The 18,885-nt window shown below is 37.6% G+C and overlaps 1 protein-coding gene across 1 annotated transcript in view; it reads right to left on the bottom strand.

Annotated features, from left to right (window-relative positions):
- Nucleotides 1–18,885, bottom strand: part of MEI4 (meiotic double-stranded break formation protein 4) — a 127,672-nt gene that overhangs the window by 45,769 nt on the left and 63,018 nt on the right. The window contains exon 4 of the mRNA XM_043542551.1: nucleotides 18,300–18,431. Coding sequence (XP_043398486.1) covers nucleotides 18,300–18,431 — 132 coding nt within the window. The remainder of the gene's footprint in view (nucleotides 1–18,299; nucleotides 18,432–18,885) is intronic.

Raw genomic sequence — 18,885 nt, 5'->3', positions numbered from 1 at the left:
AGCTACTGTCATATCTATATTTAAGTAAGGGGGAAAAAAGCTATCTGTGCAATTACAGAGCTCTTAGTCTGACTTCAGTAGCATGAAAGATTTTAGAACAAATTGTGAAGGAAATAATTTAATTCATCGAGGTAAATGGTAAAGGGGTTGTAATTAGGGCTGTCAATCGCAGTTAACTCGTGATTAACTAAAAAAATTAATCACGATTAAAAAATTGTAATTAATTGCAATTTTAATCGCACTGTTAAACAATAGAATACCAGCTGAAATGTATTAAATATTTTGGATGTTTTTCTATATTTTCATGTATATTGAATTCAGTGTTATAATTGAAATCAAAGTGTATATTATTTTTATTAGAAATATTTGCACTGTAAAAATGATAAACGAAAAAAGTATTTTTCAATTCACCTCAGTGCAATCTCTTTGCTGTGAAAGTGCAACTTACAAATGTACATTTTGTTTTGTTACATAACTGCACTCAAAAACAAAACAATATAAAACTTTATAGCCTAAAAGTCCACTCAGTCCTACTTCTTGTTTAATCAATCACTAAGACAAACAAGTTTGTTTACATTTACAGGAGATAATACTGCCCTATTCTTGTTTACAGAAACACCAGAAAGTCAGAACAGGCATTTGCCTGGCACTTTTGTAGCTGGCATTGCAAGGTATTTACATGCCAGCTATGCTAAATATTTGTATTCCCCTTCATGCTTGGCCACCATTCCAGATGACATGCTTCCATGCTGACGACGCTCGTTAAAAAAATTTGTTAATTAAATTTGTGACTGAATTCCTTGGGGGAGAATTATATGCCTCCTCCTCTGTTTTACCAACATTCTGCCATATATTTCATGTTGTAGCAGCCTCAGGTGATGACCCAGCACATGTTGTTCATTTTAAGAACACCTTCACTGCAGATTTCACAAAATGCAAAGAAGGTACAAATGTGAGATTTCTAAACACAGCTACAGCACTCAACCCAAGGTTTAAGACTCTAAAGTGCCTTCCAAAATATGAGAGGGACGAGGTGTGGAGCATGCTTTCAGAAGTCTTAAAAGAGTAACACACTGATGCGGAAACTACAGAGCCCGAACCACCAAAAAAGAAAATCAGCCTTCTGCTGGTGGCATCTGACTTAAATAATGAAAATGAACATCCATCAGTCCACACTACTTTGGACTGTTATCAAGCAGAACCCATCATCAGCATGGATGCATGTTCCCTGGAACGGTGGTTGAAGCATGAAGGGATATATGAATCTTTAGTGCATCTGGCACATAAATATCTTGCAATGCTGACTTCAACAGTGCCATGTGAATGCCTGTTCTCATTTTCAGGTGACATTGTAAACAAGAAGCAGGCAGCATTATCTCCTGCAAATGTAAACAAACATGTTTGTCTAAGCGATTGGCGGAACAAGAAGTAGGACTGAGTGGACTTGCAGGTTCTAAAAAAATTACCTTGTTTTATTTTTGAACGCAGGTTTTTTTGTACATAATTCTACATTTGTAAGTTTAACTTTTATAATAAAGAAATTGCACTACAGTACTTGTATTAGGTGAACTGAAAAATACTATTTCTTTTGTTTTTTTACAGTGCAAATATTTGTAATCAAAAATATAAAATGAGCACTGTACACTTTATCTCTGTGTTGTAATTCAAATCAATATATTTGAAAATGTACAAAACATCCAAAAATATTTAAATTGTATTCTATTACTGTTTAACAGTGTGATTAATCACACGATTAATTTTTTTAATCGCACGATGAATCACGATTAATTTTTTTTAATCACTTGACAGACCTCGTTGTAATGCAACGTGGGTTTACCAGAGGTAGACTATGCCAGACTAATCAGATTTCCATCTTTGAGAAAATAACTGATTTTTTAGATAAAGGAAGTGTAGTAGATCTAATATAGCTGGGCTTCAGTAAAACATTTGGCATGGTACGACATGGGATATTATTAGTTAAATTAGAGATGATGGGGATGAGTACTAGAACTGTATAGTGGATAAGGAATTGGGCAAATGGGAGAAGGCAACCATTTGTGCTGAAAGGTGAATCATCATATGGGAGGGAAGTTACTAGCAGAGTTCCACAAGGTTTGGTCTTGGGACCAATCTTATTCAATATTTTTATTAATTAAGTTAGCACAAAAAGTAGGAGGGTGCTAATGCCATTAGCTGATGACACAAAGCTGAGAGGCACTGTCAATTCAGAGGAGGATCAAAACATTCTGCAGGAAGATCTGGATGACCTTAAAGAGTGGAGTGACAGAAATGGGAGAAAACTCAATAGTGCAAGGAGCAAGATCATGAACTTATGGTCTAATAATAAGAATTTCTGTTATAAGCTGGGGGCTTATCAGCAACGGAGGAGCAGGGAGACCTGCACTGTGGGTCGATAACAGGATTACTATGGTAATGTGATACAGCCGTGGAAAAAAAGGCAAATGCGATACAGAGTGTATCAGGCAGGGCACTTCCAGTAGAGATAGAGAAGCATTAATGCCATTGCACAATGCACTGGGTAAGGTCTTATTTGGAATACCATGTACAATTCTGGGCACCCATGTTCAAGAAAGTTTAATTAAAACTGGAACAGGTGCAGAGAAGAAATACAAGAATGATCAGGGGAATGGAGGGCCTGTCTTATGAGAGAAGACTGGGAGAACCTGGCTTGTTTAGTCTAGCAAAATGAAGGCTGAGAGGGGATATGATTGTTCTCTATAAACATATTGGGGTAAAGATAAACCCCCCAGAGAACCAAGAGCTATTTAAGCTAAAGAACAATGGTTGGCACAACAACAAATGGATATAAACTGGCCATGAACAAATTCAGTCTGGAAATCAGAAGAAGGTTTCTAAACATCAGAGGGGTGAGGTTCCAGAACCACCTCCCCAAAGGAGTTATGGGTGCAAAAAACTTAATTCATTTTGAGACAAATGGGGCATCCAGGATTCCCAGGATGGATCTTGGGTAGCAGATAGAATACCACTGGTCAGGGCTCTAGGGGTGTGTTTGTGTAGACCTGAAGAAGCACAGGAACAAGGGGTATTCTATCTGCTACCCAAGATCCATAAACCTGGGAATCCTGGACGCCCCATCATCTCAGGCATTGGCACCCTGACAGCAGGACTGCTTGGCTACGTGGACTCTCTCCTCAGGCCCTATGCTACCAGCAATCCCAGCTATCTTTGAGACACCACTGACTTCCTCAGGAAACTACAATCCATTGAAAAAAGGAGTACTTGTGGCACCTTAGAGACTAACCAATTTATTTGAGCATGAGCTTTCGTGAGCTACAGCTCACTTCATCGGATGCATCATTGGTGATCCATGCAATCCATTGGTGATCTTCCAGAAAACACCATCCTAGCCACTATGGATGTAGAAGCTCTCTACACTAACATTCCACAAAAAGATAGACTACAAGCCATCAAGAATACTATCACCAATAATGTCACGGCAAACCTGGTGACTGAGCTTTGTGACTTTGTCCTCACCCGTAACTATTTCACATTTGGGGACGATTTATACCTTCAAGTCTGCAGCACTGCTATGAGTACCCGCATGGCCCCACAATATGCCAACATTTCTATGGCTGACTTAGAACAACGCTTCATCGGCTCTTGTCCCCTAGTGCCCCTACTCTACTTGCGGTACATTGATGACATCTTCATCATCTGGACCCATGGGAAGGAGGCCCTTGAGGAATTCCACCTGGATTTCATCAATTTCCACCCCACCAACAATCTCAGCCTGGACCAGTCCACACAAGAGATCCACTTCCTGGACACTACAGTACAAATAAGCAATGGTCACATAAACACCACCCTATACTGGAAACCTACTGTCCGCTATACTTACCTACATGCCTCCAGCTTTCATCCAGACCACATCACACGATCCATTGTCTACAGCCAAGCCCTCAGCTACAACCGCATTTACTCCAATCCCTCAGACAGAGACAAACACTTACAGGATCTCTATCAGGCAGTAGACTGAATACTACAATACCCACCTGGTCAAGTGAAGAAACAGATTGACAGAGCCAGAAGGGTACCAAGAAGTCACCTACTACAGGACAGATCCAACAAAGATAATAACAGAATGCCACTTGCAGTCACATAAGGCCCCCCAACTAAAACCTCTCCAGCGCATCATCAAAGATCTATAACCTATCCTGAAAGACGATCCCTCCCTCTCACAGACCTTGGGAGACAGGCCAGTCCTCCCTTATAGACAGCCATCCAACCTGAAGCAAATACTCACCAGCAACCACACACCACACAACAGAAACACTAACCCAGGAACCAACCCTTGCAACAAACCCCATTGCCAACTCTGCCCACATATCTATTCAAGGGATTCCATCATAGGACCCAACCACATCAGCCACAACATCAAGGGCTTGTTCACCTGCACAACAATGGGATATATGCCATCATGTGCCAGCAATGCCCCTCTGCCATGTACATTGGCCAAACCGGACAGTCTCTAAGCAAAAGAATAAATGGACACAAATAAGACATCAAGAATTGTAACATTCAAAAACCAGTCGGAGAACACTTCAATCTCCCTGGACACTCAATAACAGACTTAAAAGTAGCCATTCTTCACCAAAAAAACTTCAAAACCAGACTCCAATGAGAAACTGCAGAACTGGAATTAATATGCAAACTGGACACCATCAAATTAGGCCTGAATAAAGACTGGGAGTGGCTGAGTCACTACAAAAATAAATTTTCCCTCTGTTGATACTCACAGCTTCTTGTCAACTGCTGGGAATGGGCCACATCTACCCTATTGAATTGGCATTGTGAGCACTGACCCCCCACTTGGTAAGGCAACTCCCATCTTTTCATGTGCTGTATATTTATATCTGCTTACTGTATTTTCCACTCCATGCATCTAATGAAGTGGGTTATATTCCACAAAAGCTTATCCCCAAATAAATTTGTTAGTCTCTAAGGTACCACAAGGACTCCTTGTTGTTTTTCCAAAAAAGAAAAAAAAAGTCGTAGTAAGACACAGTCCCCACTTTGCAGGGCTTACATTCTAATCGGAAACAAAACTCAGTATGTATAACAAACCATAGAGAAAGAGGGAGGGAGTACAAGGGATAATGTTAACATGATCACAAAGTTACATAGGTTAGCTATTCAAACACAAATCATTTGGTTTTTATATACAAAAGAAAAAATACTATCAAATATGCCCACCTTCCATTCAACAAAGACATTATTAGCTAGTCAGTTTCTTACAGGAATCACAACAGTGAAGGATGTTAAGGAGGGGCTTAAAAGGAGAACATTGCATGTATGAGAGGACACATGGAAGAAAGCATGGAGATGTTAACCGATGAAACAGACAGATGGACAACCAAGGTTGTCCGTCATTGATGGAACAGAGCCAATACCATGAGACACAAGAATACTTAACACTTTTAAATAGTTTTCGCTAAACTTTTTATTTTAACCCACAACCAACAGTAATGACCTGGAATGATTTCTGGAATGTGGTTGTCATAAATATAAAGGGAAGGGTAAACATCTTTAAAATCCCTCCTGGCCAGAGGAAAAACCCTTTCACCTGTAAAGGGTTAAGAAGCTAGGATAACCTCGCTGGCACCTGACCACAATGACCAATGAGGAGACAAGATACCTTCAAAGCTGGAGGGGGGGAAAAACAAAGGGTCTGTCTGTCTGTGTGATGCTTTTGCCGGGGACAGAACAGGAATGGAGTCTTAGAACTTAGTAAGTAATCTAGCTAGATATACGTTAGATTATGATTTTTTTAAATGGCTGAGGAAATAAGCTGTGCTGAATAGAATGGATCTTCCTGTCTTTGTATCTTTTTGTAACTTAAGGTTTTGCCTAGAGGAATTCTCTATGTTTTGAATCTAATTACCCTGTAAGGTATTTACCATCCTGATTTTACAGAGGTGATTCTTTTTACTTCTATTAAAATTCTTCTTTTAAGAAACTGATTGCTTTTTCATTGTTCTATGAGCCAAGAGTTTGGGTCTGTGGTCACCTATGCAAATTGGTGAGGATTTTTGTCAAGCCTTCCCCAGGAAGTGGGGTGCAAGGATTTGGTGAGGATTTTGGGGGGAAAGACGTTTCCAAACAGCTCTTTCCCAATAATAAACCCGGTTAGATGTTCGGTTGTGGGAGCGAAAGTCCAAGGGCAAAAGGTAAAATAGTTTGCACCTTGGGGAAGTTTTAACCTAAGCTGGTAAAAGTAAGCTTAGGAGGTTTTCATGCAGGTCCCCCACATCTGTACCCTAGAGTTCAGAGTGATGAAAGAACCTTGACAGTGGTCAATAATTATTATTTATGTACATGGAAGAGAGAAAAGAGATTCTCTAGAAAAGTAAAACTGAAGAGACAGTTCTGGGCACAAATAAATTATGTTCTTAGATGTATTCTGAATATATATATATATATATATAAATAATTGTCACCTTAAATAAATATCACATCTTCTATTTAAATGCAGCGCATAAGTTTCACTACAGGCTAGAATAGTGCACATTATTCTCAAGAGCAATGGTAACCTAGTGCTTGACAATTCCTGCTGAATACAAGTATTTCGTTGCTAAAAGTTCTTAGTAAGAAGTTTCTGAAGAGTTGATTTTTCTGAACCAGAAAAAATGCTATAAAACTGAGCAGTCAGTGAGCCATCAATAGGGATGTCACAATTACCAAGGTAACTGTACCTCTGAGCTCTTTGCAGTCCTCTTTCAGGGCACCCCACTTAGGTTTCAGGTCTCTAGCCATCACCTTTCTGAGGGCAGAATCCCATTACTCTTTTCCTCTAGGCTGGGGATTTAGGCTGCAATTTTTCCTGCAATTCACTGTGATCACCTTACCAAGTCTGAATTTAGTTTAGTAACTGCAATACTGTTCTCTCAGGGACAATGACAGATTTAAACAGTGACTAGTCAATCTTCATAAAGCAAAGGTTTATTAAGAACAAAAGTATTGCAGAGAAAATGTATTTTGAAAACAAACAGCTTACATGTAGTTCTTAGCTTACCATCTTCTGTATGTTTTCCTATATCAAGTTGGTCACATAAAACTTTTCAGTCCTTTGTTTGCCAAGCTTTTCTAATCAGGTATAACAAGTCTATGCAATTTCCCTCCCAGAGGTGGTACCTCCAGAGTTGATCATCAGCCTAGAAATTTGCATTAATTCCCCTCCCAGTGACTTTAGTTCCTGCAGAAAACTCAGGCCACTCCCCCTAGCCCATATAGATACATATAATACTTATAAAGTTGATACAATGGTCTTTGAATATCCTATGATTCTATAGCTTACTTCCCAGGTTCACAGTTCCTGATACCTCATTCATGCTTACATAACGTCTCCACAGTCACTGCATTGCTTGTCCTGTTTCAAGAAAGAAATTAACTTCTTTATAGCTAGCAGGTAACAGAGGCTCGTTCACCTGCACATCTACCAATGTGATATATGCCATCATGTGCCAGCAATGCCCCTCTGCCATGTACATTGGCCAAACCGGACAGGCTCTACATAAAAGAATAAATGGACACAAATCAGACATCAAGAATTATAAAACATTCAAAAACCAGTTGGAGAACACTTCAATCTCTCTGATCACTCGATTACAGACCTCAAAGTGGCAATTCAACAAAAAACTTCAAAAACAGACTCGAACGAGAAACTGCTGAATTGGAATTAATTTGCAAACTGGACAGCATTAAATTAGGCTTGAATAAAGACTGGGAGTGGATGTGTCATTACACAAAGTAAAACTATTTCCCCATGTTTATTTTCCCCTGCTACTGTTCCTCACATGTTCTTGTCAACTGCTGGAAATGGCCCACTTTGATTATCACTACAAAAGGTTGTCCCCCCCCCCCCCCCCCGCTGGTAATAGCTCACCTTACCTGATCACTCACCTTACAGTATGTACGGTAACACCCATTGTTTCATGTTCTCTGTGTATATAAAATCTCCCCATTGTATTTTCCACTGCATGCATCCGATGAAGTGAGCTGTAGCTCACGAAAGCTTATGGTCAAATAAATTTGTTAGTCTGAGGTGCCACAAGTACTCCTTTTCTTTTAACAATTCAATTTGAGGGAAAACTGAGTCACATAACTTTTCATAAAAATAAATGATACGTTCCCCAGTTCTCCACAAGTGTCACAGCACACTCATGCTTCTTAGCCACAGTGTAACTAAGGGGAAGAAAATATGAACTCAAAAGTGAATATGGTGAACACTCGAATTAATAAAAGGAAACTGATTTATATTTCTGTAACTAAACTCTGAGTCTATCATTTTAAATACTTATCAACCTATTATTTTACATGTAGCTCCCTCACACAAACATATCAAACCATTGGATCAAAGGCTCTATCCAATCCCCACTGAAATAAGTGGGAGTCCCTCCATTAATGGCAGGCTTTGAATCAGGGCCCAAACTATGTAACCTCTGAGTTAGTACAAGCTTAGCAGCATACAGAATGCGTATAAAACATGGCAGAAATGCAAACTAACATATTTTGGCTATACTGTGTGCATTTGTGAATATCCTAAAATATGCGAGAACACACATTCATGAACTCATTATACTAACATTTCTGTTATCAGTAGCTAACTTTTCTAAACTAAAGGCTCTTTTAACAATAATCCCCATGCTTGTGTTAATTTTATTGACTCAAGTTCCTCTATAAAGTTTTAGCTGCTTTGTAAGCTGCTTCATAACCTTTACTTGTTAACTGATTTTTTTCACCCTTTTAAACCGCATTTTCTAACATTTCTAACATAACTGAACCACATCTGCCAAAGCAATAAATCCATGCGTTAAACAAAAGATTTTAATGTGTAAGTGATGCATAGGCAGAATGCTAAGTCACATTCTTGCCACAAAAGAACAAATGGTGTGTAATTTGAAAGAGTTTTTAGAGAAGGTTTTCTCTCCCCCTACCCCACTCTCCTGCTGGTAATTACCTTTTGTAGTGATAAACACCCATTTTTTCATGGTCTGTGTGTATAAAAACATCTTCTGTATTTTCCACAGTATGCATCCGATGAAATGAGCTGTAGCTCACGAAAGCTTATGCTCAAATAAATTGGTTAGTCTCTAAGGTGCCACAAGTACTCCTTTTCTTTTTGCGAATACAGACTAACACGGCTGTTACTCTGAAACCTGGTACAGTATAGAAAATCCAGACAAACAGGAGAATTGGACTACATATAGAGCACTGTCAAAGGCACAAATTAGAGACAAATATTATTATCCTTTATTTTTTTCCAATTTGTTTAATTTCTTTCATATATAGTAACCTTAGGTGCTACTCTATAAAATAGTATGTAAATGATATTCAGGCAGCCATTTTTTTTTCTTTCAAAGTTAAGTATGTCCCTGGTACATGCTTAAAGAGCAATGTTTGAAAATTTAACTTACATGTTTTGTAGTTGTTGGCATCTGCTACCCCTTGAATTGAGTTGGTCAAAAATCCTATTGTATCTCTAGGATTCTTGTTTTGAAACAAGATTTGTTTGGCTCGGTACCTTCCTCAAAATTTAATTCCTTTAATGAAAGTTACTTTTAGTTGGTAAAACTAAAAACTTTATCTGGGTTTTCAGAGTAGGTTTTATAGCTCAAGTTCCAATTGTAAAGAACCCTTTTTGATTACCAGTTCCCTTATTTATTTACAATTTTGAATTACATATGTTTCCAGTAATTTATCTCAAAGTAACACTAGGAGGTTAATTGCAGAACATTAGATAAAGCTATTTTAGATTTCCTAAAGTGATTTCCAAGATTAACTGGAAATAAGCCCATAGTAAATCTATATAAATCGTTAAGATCTGAGCAGAGGGAGAACTTAAGGTCATACTGTTTTATAATAAGAAGGCTTTTGTCGTTAGTTCAGCCTTCACAATTAACCCTCCAAGTCCTATCAGGCCAAAAAAATTATTCCTATCCCCCCCCCGCCAGCCCCCCAGTATAGATACCATTGTATATGTCAGTGAAAAAAAGTTACATTTAACTTTCAGTGGAAGTAAAATGCCACAAACTTCTTCAAGAATACTTGATTTAAAGTTTAAAGAAAAGGAACAGGATCTTAGCTGCTGTACTGGTTTTTGAAGACTGTATATGGAAATTAAATATAATTCTTTTTTTTTCTAGAATATTTTGTCACATTAGGTCATCACATTGATGTCCGTGTAGTGTACTTACTATATAAGTAGTAAGTCTCATTACTTTTTTTCCTAAGCTCATCTATTTTCCATGCAGATAATGTTAGGGAATATGCAAAACTGCGTGAGGTGGTTTAATGACATGGAGTGTTGTCTATCGTTCATTAAAACTCATTTTAGTTTATGGCTAGACTAGGCTTGATGTATAGACTCCACTGAAATAAGTGAGTGTTTTCAATTTACCAAAAATAGTGACATGTAGTTTACATGTTTTTATTTCTTCACTTTTATGGTCACTCTTCACCCATTTGATATTTTTTTTTTAAAAAAAACACCTGTACGTACAGGAAATACAGCACTTTCCATCATTAATAGGAACCTTGCACATGATTTTCCATATATTCAACTTCTATCAATATATTTCTAAGGAGGAACAAAAAGAGAACCTAGTTGTTCAGTGTTATAATGTTGACTTACCAAACTAAAGTCTTTTTATTGTTTTGTAGTATTGTTCTGTGCATACCTAGGAGTTGTACTTGGATGACAGTTGCTGCTTTGTGTATATCAGTCATTAGTAGAGATATTGCGTGAACTTCTGCTCTAAGGGTCTAATCCAAAGCCCATTGAATTCAATGGAAAGGCACCATTAGTATTAGCTAAGGCCCTTATTGGAGTTATACCTTATACTGATTTCAGTAGAGTTTCAGGGATGTAACTGTGAGTGGAATTGATTTGATTTATCTCTGAAGTTAACAGAGTACAACAATCCACAAGTGGAAATTTTTAATACTTTGAAATGGTTTTATTAATATTGTTAACTTTATATGGAGCCTTGGATATTAGCTTGGTGAAACCCAAGGCTTTTTTGTGGTGGGATTTTTAAGGGGGGCCGGCAGGGCTTTGCATGGTGCTGAACACGGACATAAGGCTAAGTAAGAATGTTTTTATATTGCTGTGGTAATGGAGAAGGGCGTAGCAAAAATGTAAGAATTTTTCAGATGTAAGTTGTTCTCTCTTCAGTAGAATTTTTAGTAGGAATTGTGTCCCCAGTGTGGGACACTTGGCAGGTACAGGTACTGTTTATTACGAGCAGCATTTTTCCAAACATTTAGAGAGAGAATGAATAAGAAATCCGGTACTGTAAAAGCAACAACACTTTTAAAATGAAAAATGAAATTAAGATCTGGTTGGCAATCTAATCTTTCATTAGTTCTATATTTTGTATTTTAATATACTTAACAAAATTGTTATTTACGGGCAATTTAATAATTAGCTATGCTAAACAACCATAATTAATGGTAGAGATACAGATTTTATGACGTATGCATTAATACCAGCAACCTTTTCCCATAAAAGTGGGAACAGTTAAATAGTTTGTTCCCTATATTAATGAAATAAATTTTAAAGAACCAAAAAAGTAACAAATAGCGCGTTTATAAAAGTATAAACCCATACTGTAAATCTATTGTGTAAGTATTTGTAACCACACAGATTGGTTTGGCTACAAAAACCTAAGAAAAACCCTTCTAATAAAGCTGTGTGATGCATTCCTGGTCTTTCCTCCCCGCACTACCTCCATACGATTTGCTATCGTGTTTCATATCTACATTTCAATGACAATGTCTTTGAGGTAGCGACTGTGTCTTTGAGGTAGCGATTGATACTGGTTTCTAAAAAATACTTCAATGAGGGCTGTCTTAAACAAACAAAAGATTAACAATCTTTTAAAAATATAATTAAAATAATCAAATCTCAGATTTTTTCAATTTTGTTAATTCCAAGTGAAATATCAAACAAATCTAGAGATAGCTATGTTTTAAAAAAAACATCAGTCGTAACTTAAAATATTTTAACTACCACAAATGCACAATATTTCCCTTTGTAATACCCTTACTTACACTGACTCCTTGAATGCTACTCAATGCAAGTAAGGGTTTCAAAATCTAATCAAAGTGTGAAGGAAGCAGTGCTTATTTTTCTCTAGTACATTTCTTTTTGTAAACAAGCAGGAATGCCCAGTGAACAAAGCAGGTTAAAAGGAGTATTATAGCCATCCATAACAGACATAGTAAACAACAAGAGACTGATAGCATATATCGTACATCCACCAAACCAGACTATGCAAAGATCAATGTACAGGAGAGAGAATTCTGTCTTGTTTTCATTCATCTATCCATCACACAGAGGAATTACTGAGATGAAGCAAGCAGTAGTCAGAGGGAAAAAACCGAAGTAATTAACACACAGTATGAAAATAAAGCCAGAAAGTAGCATCTAGCTAGATGTTAATCTCATTCCTTTTCCCTGTTGCAAGAATTAAACTTATTTAGAGTAATTTATAATCATAGTATGGTGTGTCTTTTTCAAATCATACATAAAATATAAGCACAAAGGCTTCCAATAACACAAACCCATTTGTCTGTTACGATACAGTACATTCTGATTTTTACAATGATGGCTTTCCTGCCCCTCCATCACTTATTCTCTAGTGAACGAGATGACTCACCAACATTGAACTCTTCCAGCTAATAATTCTCTAGTCAACAGTAATAAAGAGAAGCCTTCTCTCTTCATGAAATCGATATCTCGGCTTCTTCTATTTGCAAAAAGCACCTGAGTTTTCTGATTATGTGTCATCTTCAATTTTGCACTATACCTAAGTATAGCCAAAGCAATGTTACTTCCCAGCTGCCTAAGAATACTTTAAATTCCTCTTTCCTTACTAGATTCCATGAGAGGGTCAGGGCAAACTGCGCGGTTGTATGGTCCATTTGTCACTTCCCTATTTGTCTGGCATGCCACATTTTGTATGCATCTTGCAATCTAATCTGGAATTGCAGAAAGGTATTAGCAGTAAAACTAGATCGCCAGTCTGCAACATTTATGGCACTTGTCACCGGTATCAAGTTTTGATTGAAGAGGGGCAGAATTTCAGATAAGAACCCTTCTCCTCCTATGGGTGATGGGAGAGTATGTAGTGGGGTGCACTATCCCTTTAAAGGTACAGTCTGAAACCTCCAGCCAAAACAGTCTGGGCACAGTCAAGAAGAACCCTGCTTTGCCCTGAGGCTGGGGTTGCATCTAAACAGGAAAAGGAAGCTGAGCAAGAAAGAGAAGGGAACAGAAGCCATGCTGGCTTGTTATGGGTTGCAGGACCCAGGACGCTAGCCTGCCCTGGGCCTTAGAAACTGTTTTCTGACTGTAAGTTTGGTTGCTGTGACACTAGGCTCAGTCATAAAGGCCTTATGAACTTGGTTACACTGCTCCTTCCCCAGTCAGACATCTAAGGGAAAGGGAGACAACCTGCCTGACTCCTAGAACAATGAGAGCTAGGATCTCTGATGGTTAGGGTCAGTTTCAAGGCCTTCTTAAAGGGGATTGTCATAGGATGGTCATCTCCAGTAAGCTCTCTTGTGGCCTCAGGGTTGCCCTGCAAGCAGACCTTGCCTCAATTTTCATTGTCCACTGACACCCAAGCCTTCATTCTTAAACATCTCTGCTGCACTGTGCCTCTCTGGTCAGGGTCTGATCAAAGTACCTGCATTCTCCTCTATATGTGAAAAGGCATATAGTGTTCTTGCAGGGTAGGTGTGATGTAAGGCTCTTACAATCAATCACAATTATTAATTATACAGCAATATAGGTGGGCATGTTGCTTTACAATCAAAGACAACATGCCATATGCCACAGAAGTAACAATCAAAGGGGCCCAATTCTGTTTACGTTAATGTATGTACCTAAATAGAAAACAATGGCCCGATCTAATGGGGTATACAAAACTCACACTGGGACGGAAGGGGTTAAAGGACAGTATTGGACCCAGCTAGCCTCATCCCTCTAATCTTGGAGAGCATGCTCCAACTGGAGATGGGGTTGAAAGGCTCAGAAGGCTGGAGAGGAGTACATACCTACCCTGAAGGCACCTGCCAAAAGAGGCTAGTGATGGCTCCCTGAAGTAACAGGACTGTACGCTGAGTCTGGCTGGGGCTGACTGTTTGGTTTCCTTTTTTATTAACTGGTACTGGAAGTGGAGAGAAGTGGTAGGAAGTAACCCCGGGAGGGTAACTCTAATGCTGCTATGTTTCCTAAGGCCCTGAGTCAGAGCCTGGTGGAGCAGGTGGGCCCGGGCTCCCCTACCACTGCCCCGTAAGTGAGTGGACACTAACCAATAAACCTCCCAGCCCATCAAAGACCCTATCACACCCTCATTCAGCAAAGCATTTAAATTTGTGCTTAACTTTAAGCTATGGTGAAGAACTTTACAGAATAAGGGCCAATGTGAGTAAAGTTACTCACTTGCTTCAGAGTCTGCAGCACTGAGCCCTTTAATTAGATATAATCCAATAAGCAATGACTGAACAAAAGCTGGGAAAAAGACGGTATTCTGAGGATTAAAGTCAGTAAAATTTTTAAAAGTGGTTTATTGCTATATAAGCATTTAGCTGCTTTTATTTTCTATATTAAAATATGAAGAGGTGTTATAAAATGTTAGGCAAACCTTCATTATTCATACATTTCTCTTTCATTTGTGGCCTGTAAGACCACAGGATTTAACTATTCAGGGGGTTTCTAAAATATCAGTATAATAATTTCTGGTAACAATTACTTCTTTCTTCTTTCATTTGATATGATTCTCCTATACAGAATCTATTTTTTAGTCTGTAAAAGTCAAGTTCAACATACAGCTTTCCACAGTATTCATCCGATGAAGTGAGCTGTAGCTCACGAAAGCTCATGCTCAAATAAATTGGTTAGTCTCTAAGGTGCCACAAGTACTCCTTTTCTTTTTGCGAATACAGACTAACACGGCTGTTACTCTGAAACCATACAGCTTTGAAAAAGCTGTGAGATGTAGAGACATAGGTCTAGGCTCAACTGACACAGCTCCATTCTTTTTAGATCTTTTGGAATTCTTATGTCAAAACCTGTCACACACTATAAACCTGAACGGATCATAATTAAGATTCAGATTCTCAATTTCGTTCTGTTTAAACAGGATATCTGAAATGCCTATTGGAGCCTGATCCTGCAATCAAGCAAAATGCCCTCTGAAGTCAATGATAGTTTTGATAAATGAAGCAGGATCTGGCCATTTGTCAGTTAGTGACATTTGGTACAGAGTATCATCTTTCTGCACACTGTAATTTAAATGTTGATGGAGGAAGATCTTTAACATGAATTCTGTGCATTTTATATTTTTACTTTGAGCAGAATAGTATACAGGATTTATATTAACTATTTTAATCCTTTTCTGAACTATGATACTTTTCTTAAGCATAATTTCCCAAAATACTTATCACATATAGGAAAAAATATATACGTATGTTTATAAGTGATCATAGGGACATTTTACTGAAACACTGCTAATTGTGCACATTTGAGGCAATTTTTGTGATCAATTTTCAGAATCAACAATTATATGGAAAAAATTAAAATACACAATTTATAAATTAATTCTGAAAATAACTTTCATATCTAAGTAAATAGAATGAAATTTTAGTTCAATGTGACAAGATCAAAGCTGATGTCACTTTTCATTTAGAATTCTGGTTTAATAAGACAAGCACAGGAATTATCCTACAATTTATTGTACTGGCTGTTATGTAGAAAATTGTTTATGGATTAAAGTATCAAATCTTCTACATCTACAAATGAATTTAGTAGTGCAATATTCTCAAAGCACATCATGGCTTTACAGAACACCACGAACTATATTTGCCATTGGAAAATCCACCTCTACATTACACAATTATGGAGTATAATTTAAGGTTAAAAGCCATGGCATATTAATTTAGCCATATGTTTATCATCTGCAAAATACACAGTTTATAAACTCATGTCAATCTCTTCATCAAGCATAGGATTCTTTCCAACTAAGTCTTACATACAACACAGAATAGCAACACACAAAAAATTCTGTATGGCAAAATGAAATGGAACTATCATAATTCTTGAGCTCAGCACAGTCTTCCCAATAACTCAGCAGAACCCTTACATCAACATGGAGCATAATGGAGGATGCAACACACTTGATGTGTGCTGTGTCAGCATTAGTGACAGCAATGTGCTGAAATAATTGGTGCATAATCTTGTGATATTTACACAGGTGGGATTTAATCATGCCAGAATATGTTATTTAATTTTTAAAATTATATATTTCTATTTTTAAATGAAATGTACATGTTTTTGTTCAGTTTCTTAGATACTATCAAGAATGGCAGCATGTCACAAATGCCTTACTATAATGCAGGAAAAATCTCATCCCTTCTTTTTCCTTTCATTCAATTTTTGCAGATCCTTAAAGAATTTCAGGAGTTTAGTTTGGAAATGCTATTTCTTTGTAATCTCATGTTGGTTATTACCTACCTTTTTTTGAGTAGCCAAAACATAGGTCCATATATCATAATTACTACACAAGTAGTTCAACAAATGTATCTCAAACTGAGCATAATGAAAAAAGCACCACAATTAACGTTGTTTTTTGGAATATTTAATGTTGAAGAGGGAGGTGTTTATATGTTTGTAATAGGAATAAATGATGTGGAACTCTATTAGAATATTTTTCTACTTGACTTTAATGAGTCATTTAGATTCTTTTCAATACCTTGGGCTTTCCTTTTTCTCCAGATACGATGTTCTTGTTATGTGTGTTTTGTCTGTAGAATTTTCCAGAGCAGTGTATAAGGGAGCCATACTCTAAGAGGAGTTTAGGGGTCACTAGGAGTACAGTGGAGCATCTGTGTTTCTGCATGCAACTACAATAATGCCTTGGGATCTACTAGATTTCCCTGATCTCACATCTCTTCAGCAGATACTAATTGTATATATATTTTCCCCTGGAGGTAATTTTTTAAAACACTTGTTTCATACTTGAAAAAAATATGCTTATCCCAAGTATACAATCATTTTATTTCAAAATACAGCCAGCACAAGAAATCTTAAATTAATCTCCTATGAAATGAGCCCTGCCCAAGCCACAACCTCTATTCCATTCTGCTCTCCATACCTCATTCATTGCAATAATCTAATCTAGTGGTAACAAGGGAAGGGATAAGGGCAATTTGCCTTGTATAAATATTTTTATAGCTAGATAACCAAGGCAAAAGCAATCTCTGAAAGGAAAGAATGTAGCTTCCCTGTCTTTGCCAGATCATGGTAAGCACATCATGATAAGCACATAGCTCCTTGGGTATCCAAGAAACTCCCCAGGTTGCATGTCTGCATACCCCAACATTCAGGGATGCTAATACAATGTTTACCATCTCTTTCTGTTGCTTCTCAAATCCTGTAAGCATCATCTTAGTTTTGTATTAGCTACTTGCTCTACAGCGAGGTACATCTCCTCACAGTCCATGTCTATAATTTCTGTTAGCCAATTATAAAACTGCTCCACTGCACCAGCAGGGACAGAAAAAAGAGATAAATTTCAGTGTTAACATTCTGAAGGCTTCTCAAGACATTCTTCCTCAGTAACCCCCTATAAGCCCCGTGCATATATTTAACAGAAAGGGTAAAAAGATGGCATCTGTGGGACAACATACAAGAACAATAGCCTCAGATAAACAAATTGCCCTTTGGGATCTCCCAGAAAGAAACGACTCAAGAACAACCCACTCAGCTCTAATGAGGGTCAGTAAACACATAACATTGTGTACTCAATGGTATAAAAGATACCTGATCAATCTAAACATGAATGCCTAAACTCCATGAATCACTAGGAAAAGATCAACCTCAGCCACCACCAGTGCAGTTTCTACATACCAAAACAGATGTCAAACAGATCAGAGGTCTATTGTGCGTGTATTTGAATATAAGATATTTTGAGACCTGGTCCTTGTTTGGAAATTTCTTCAATTTGCTGATCTTTCACTTAAAAGGAAATCCCATGCTATTTTTGTAGAATGAAAAATTTAACTTTCAAAAGTATCTAAAACTTGATAGAAGATAAGTTTAAATCTGAAAGTCAACAACTTTTGTGGATCTTTTTGTTATTTTAAATTAAGAGATTGAAACAGAGCTCTAGTGTTAAAAAGCTGTACCATTTAAATAAGTATTATGGTTTACTTTGCTTCCTGACAATATAAAATTTTCAACAGAATAGTACCTGGTGGGCTTGCTGCAACTCATCAGCAAATTGATTTACTTCAGATAACAGCAGAGATATTATAGACTTTCTTAATATGTTGCACCTTCCCAGCAAAACAAGGGTGTGGGACACGGGATGCTGCACCTGAAACTGAATATAAGTAGCTGTGAGTTCTATCTTTTCAACATCTGTCCCAACCTTTACTTTACTCTTTACTTATATATACACACACAAATACACAGAGACTTTTAAATTAAAAAAAATAAATATGTAAAAAGGAAGACATGGAAAAATGAAGACATTAAAAAAAACACACCTTACTTCTGACAGCTAAAAACTACATCAATTAAAACACACACATATACACACACAGGTTTTAAATGTGAGGATCTTGGTGTTTTTTGGAAATGGTTGGGTGCTAGTGTGCTCAGGCTCAGCCCCGCCCCCAGCACCCAACCAATACACTCAAGTTTCTCACATTTAGTATCTCACCTCTGGCTGTCTCAACAGGTTTGTGTGCTGTCCGTTAGGAAACTGTAAGCTCCTTGGAGCACAGTCATGTCTTCAGTACCTTATATAGTGCAAAGCACACTATCACCAACAA

Source organism: Chelonia mydas, chromosome 3 (assembly GCF_015237465.2).
Source record: "Chelonia mydas isolate rCheMyd1 chromosome 3, rCheMyd1.pri.v2, whole genome shotgun sequence".
Taxonomy (NCBI): Eukaryota; Metazoa; Chordata; order Testudines; family Cheloniidae; genus Chelonia; species Chelonia mydas.
This window is presented reverse-complemented; position numbering and strand designations above follow the sequence as displayed.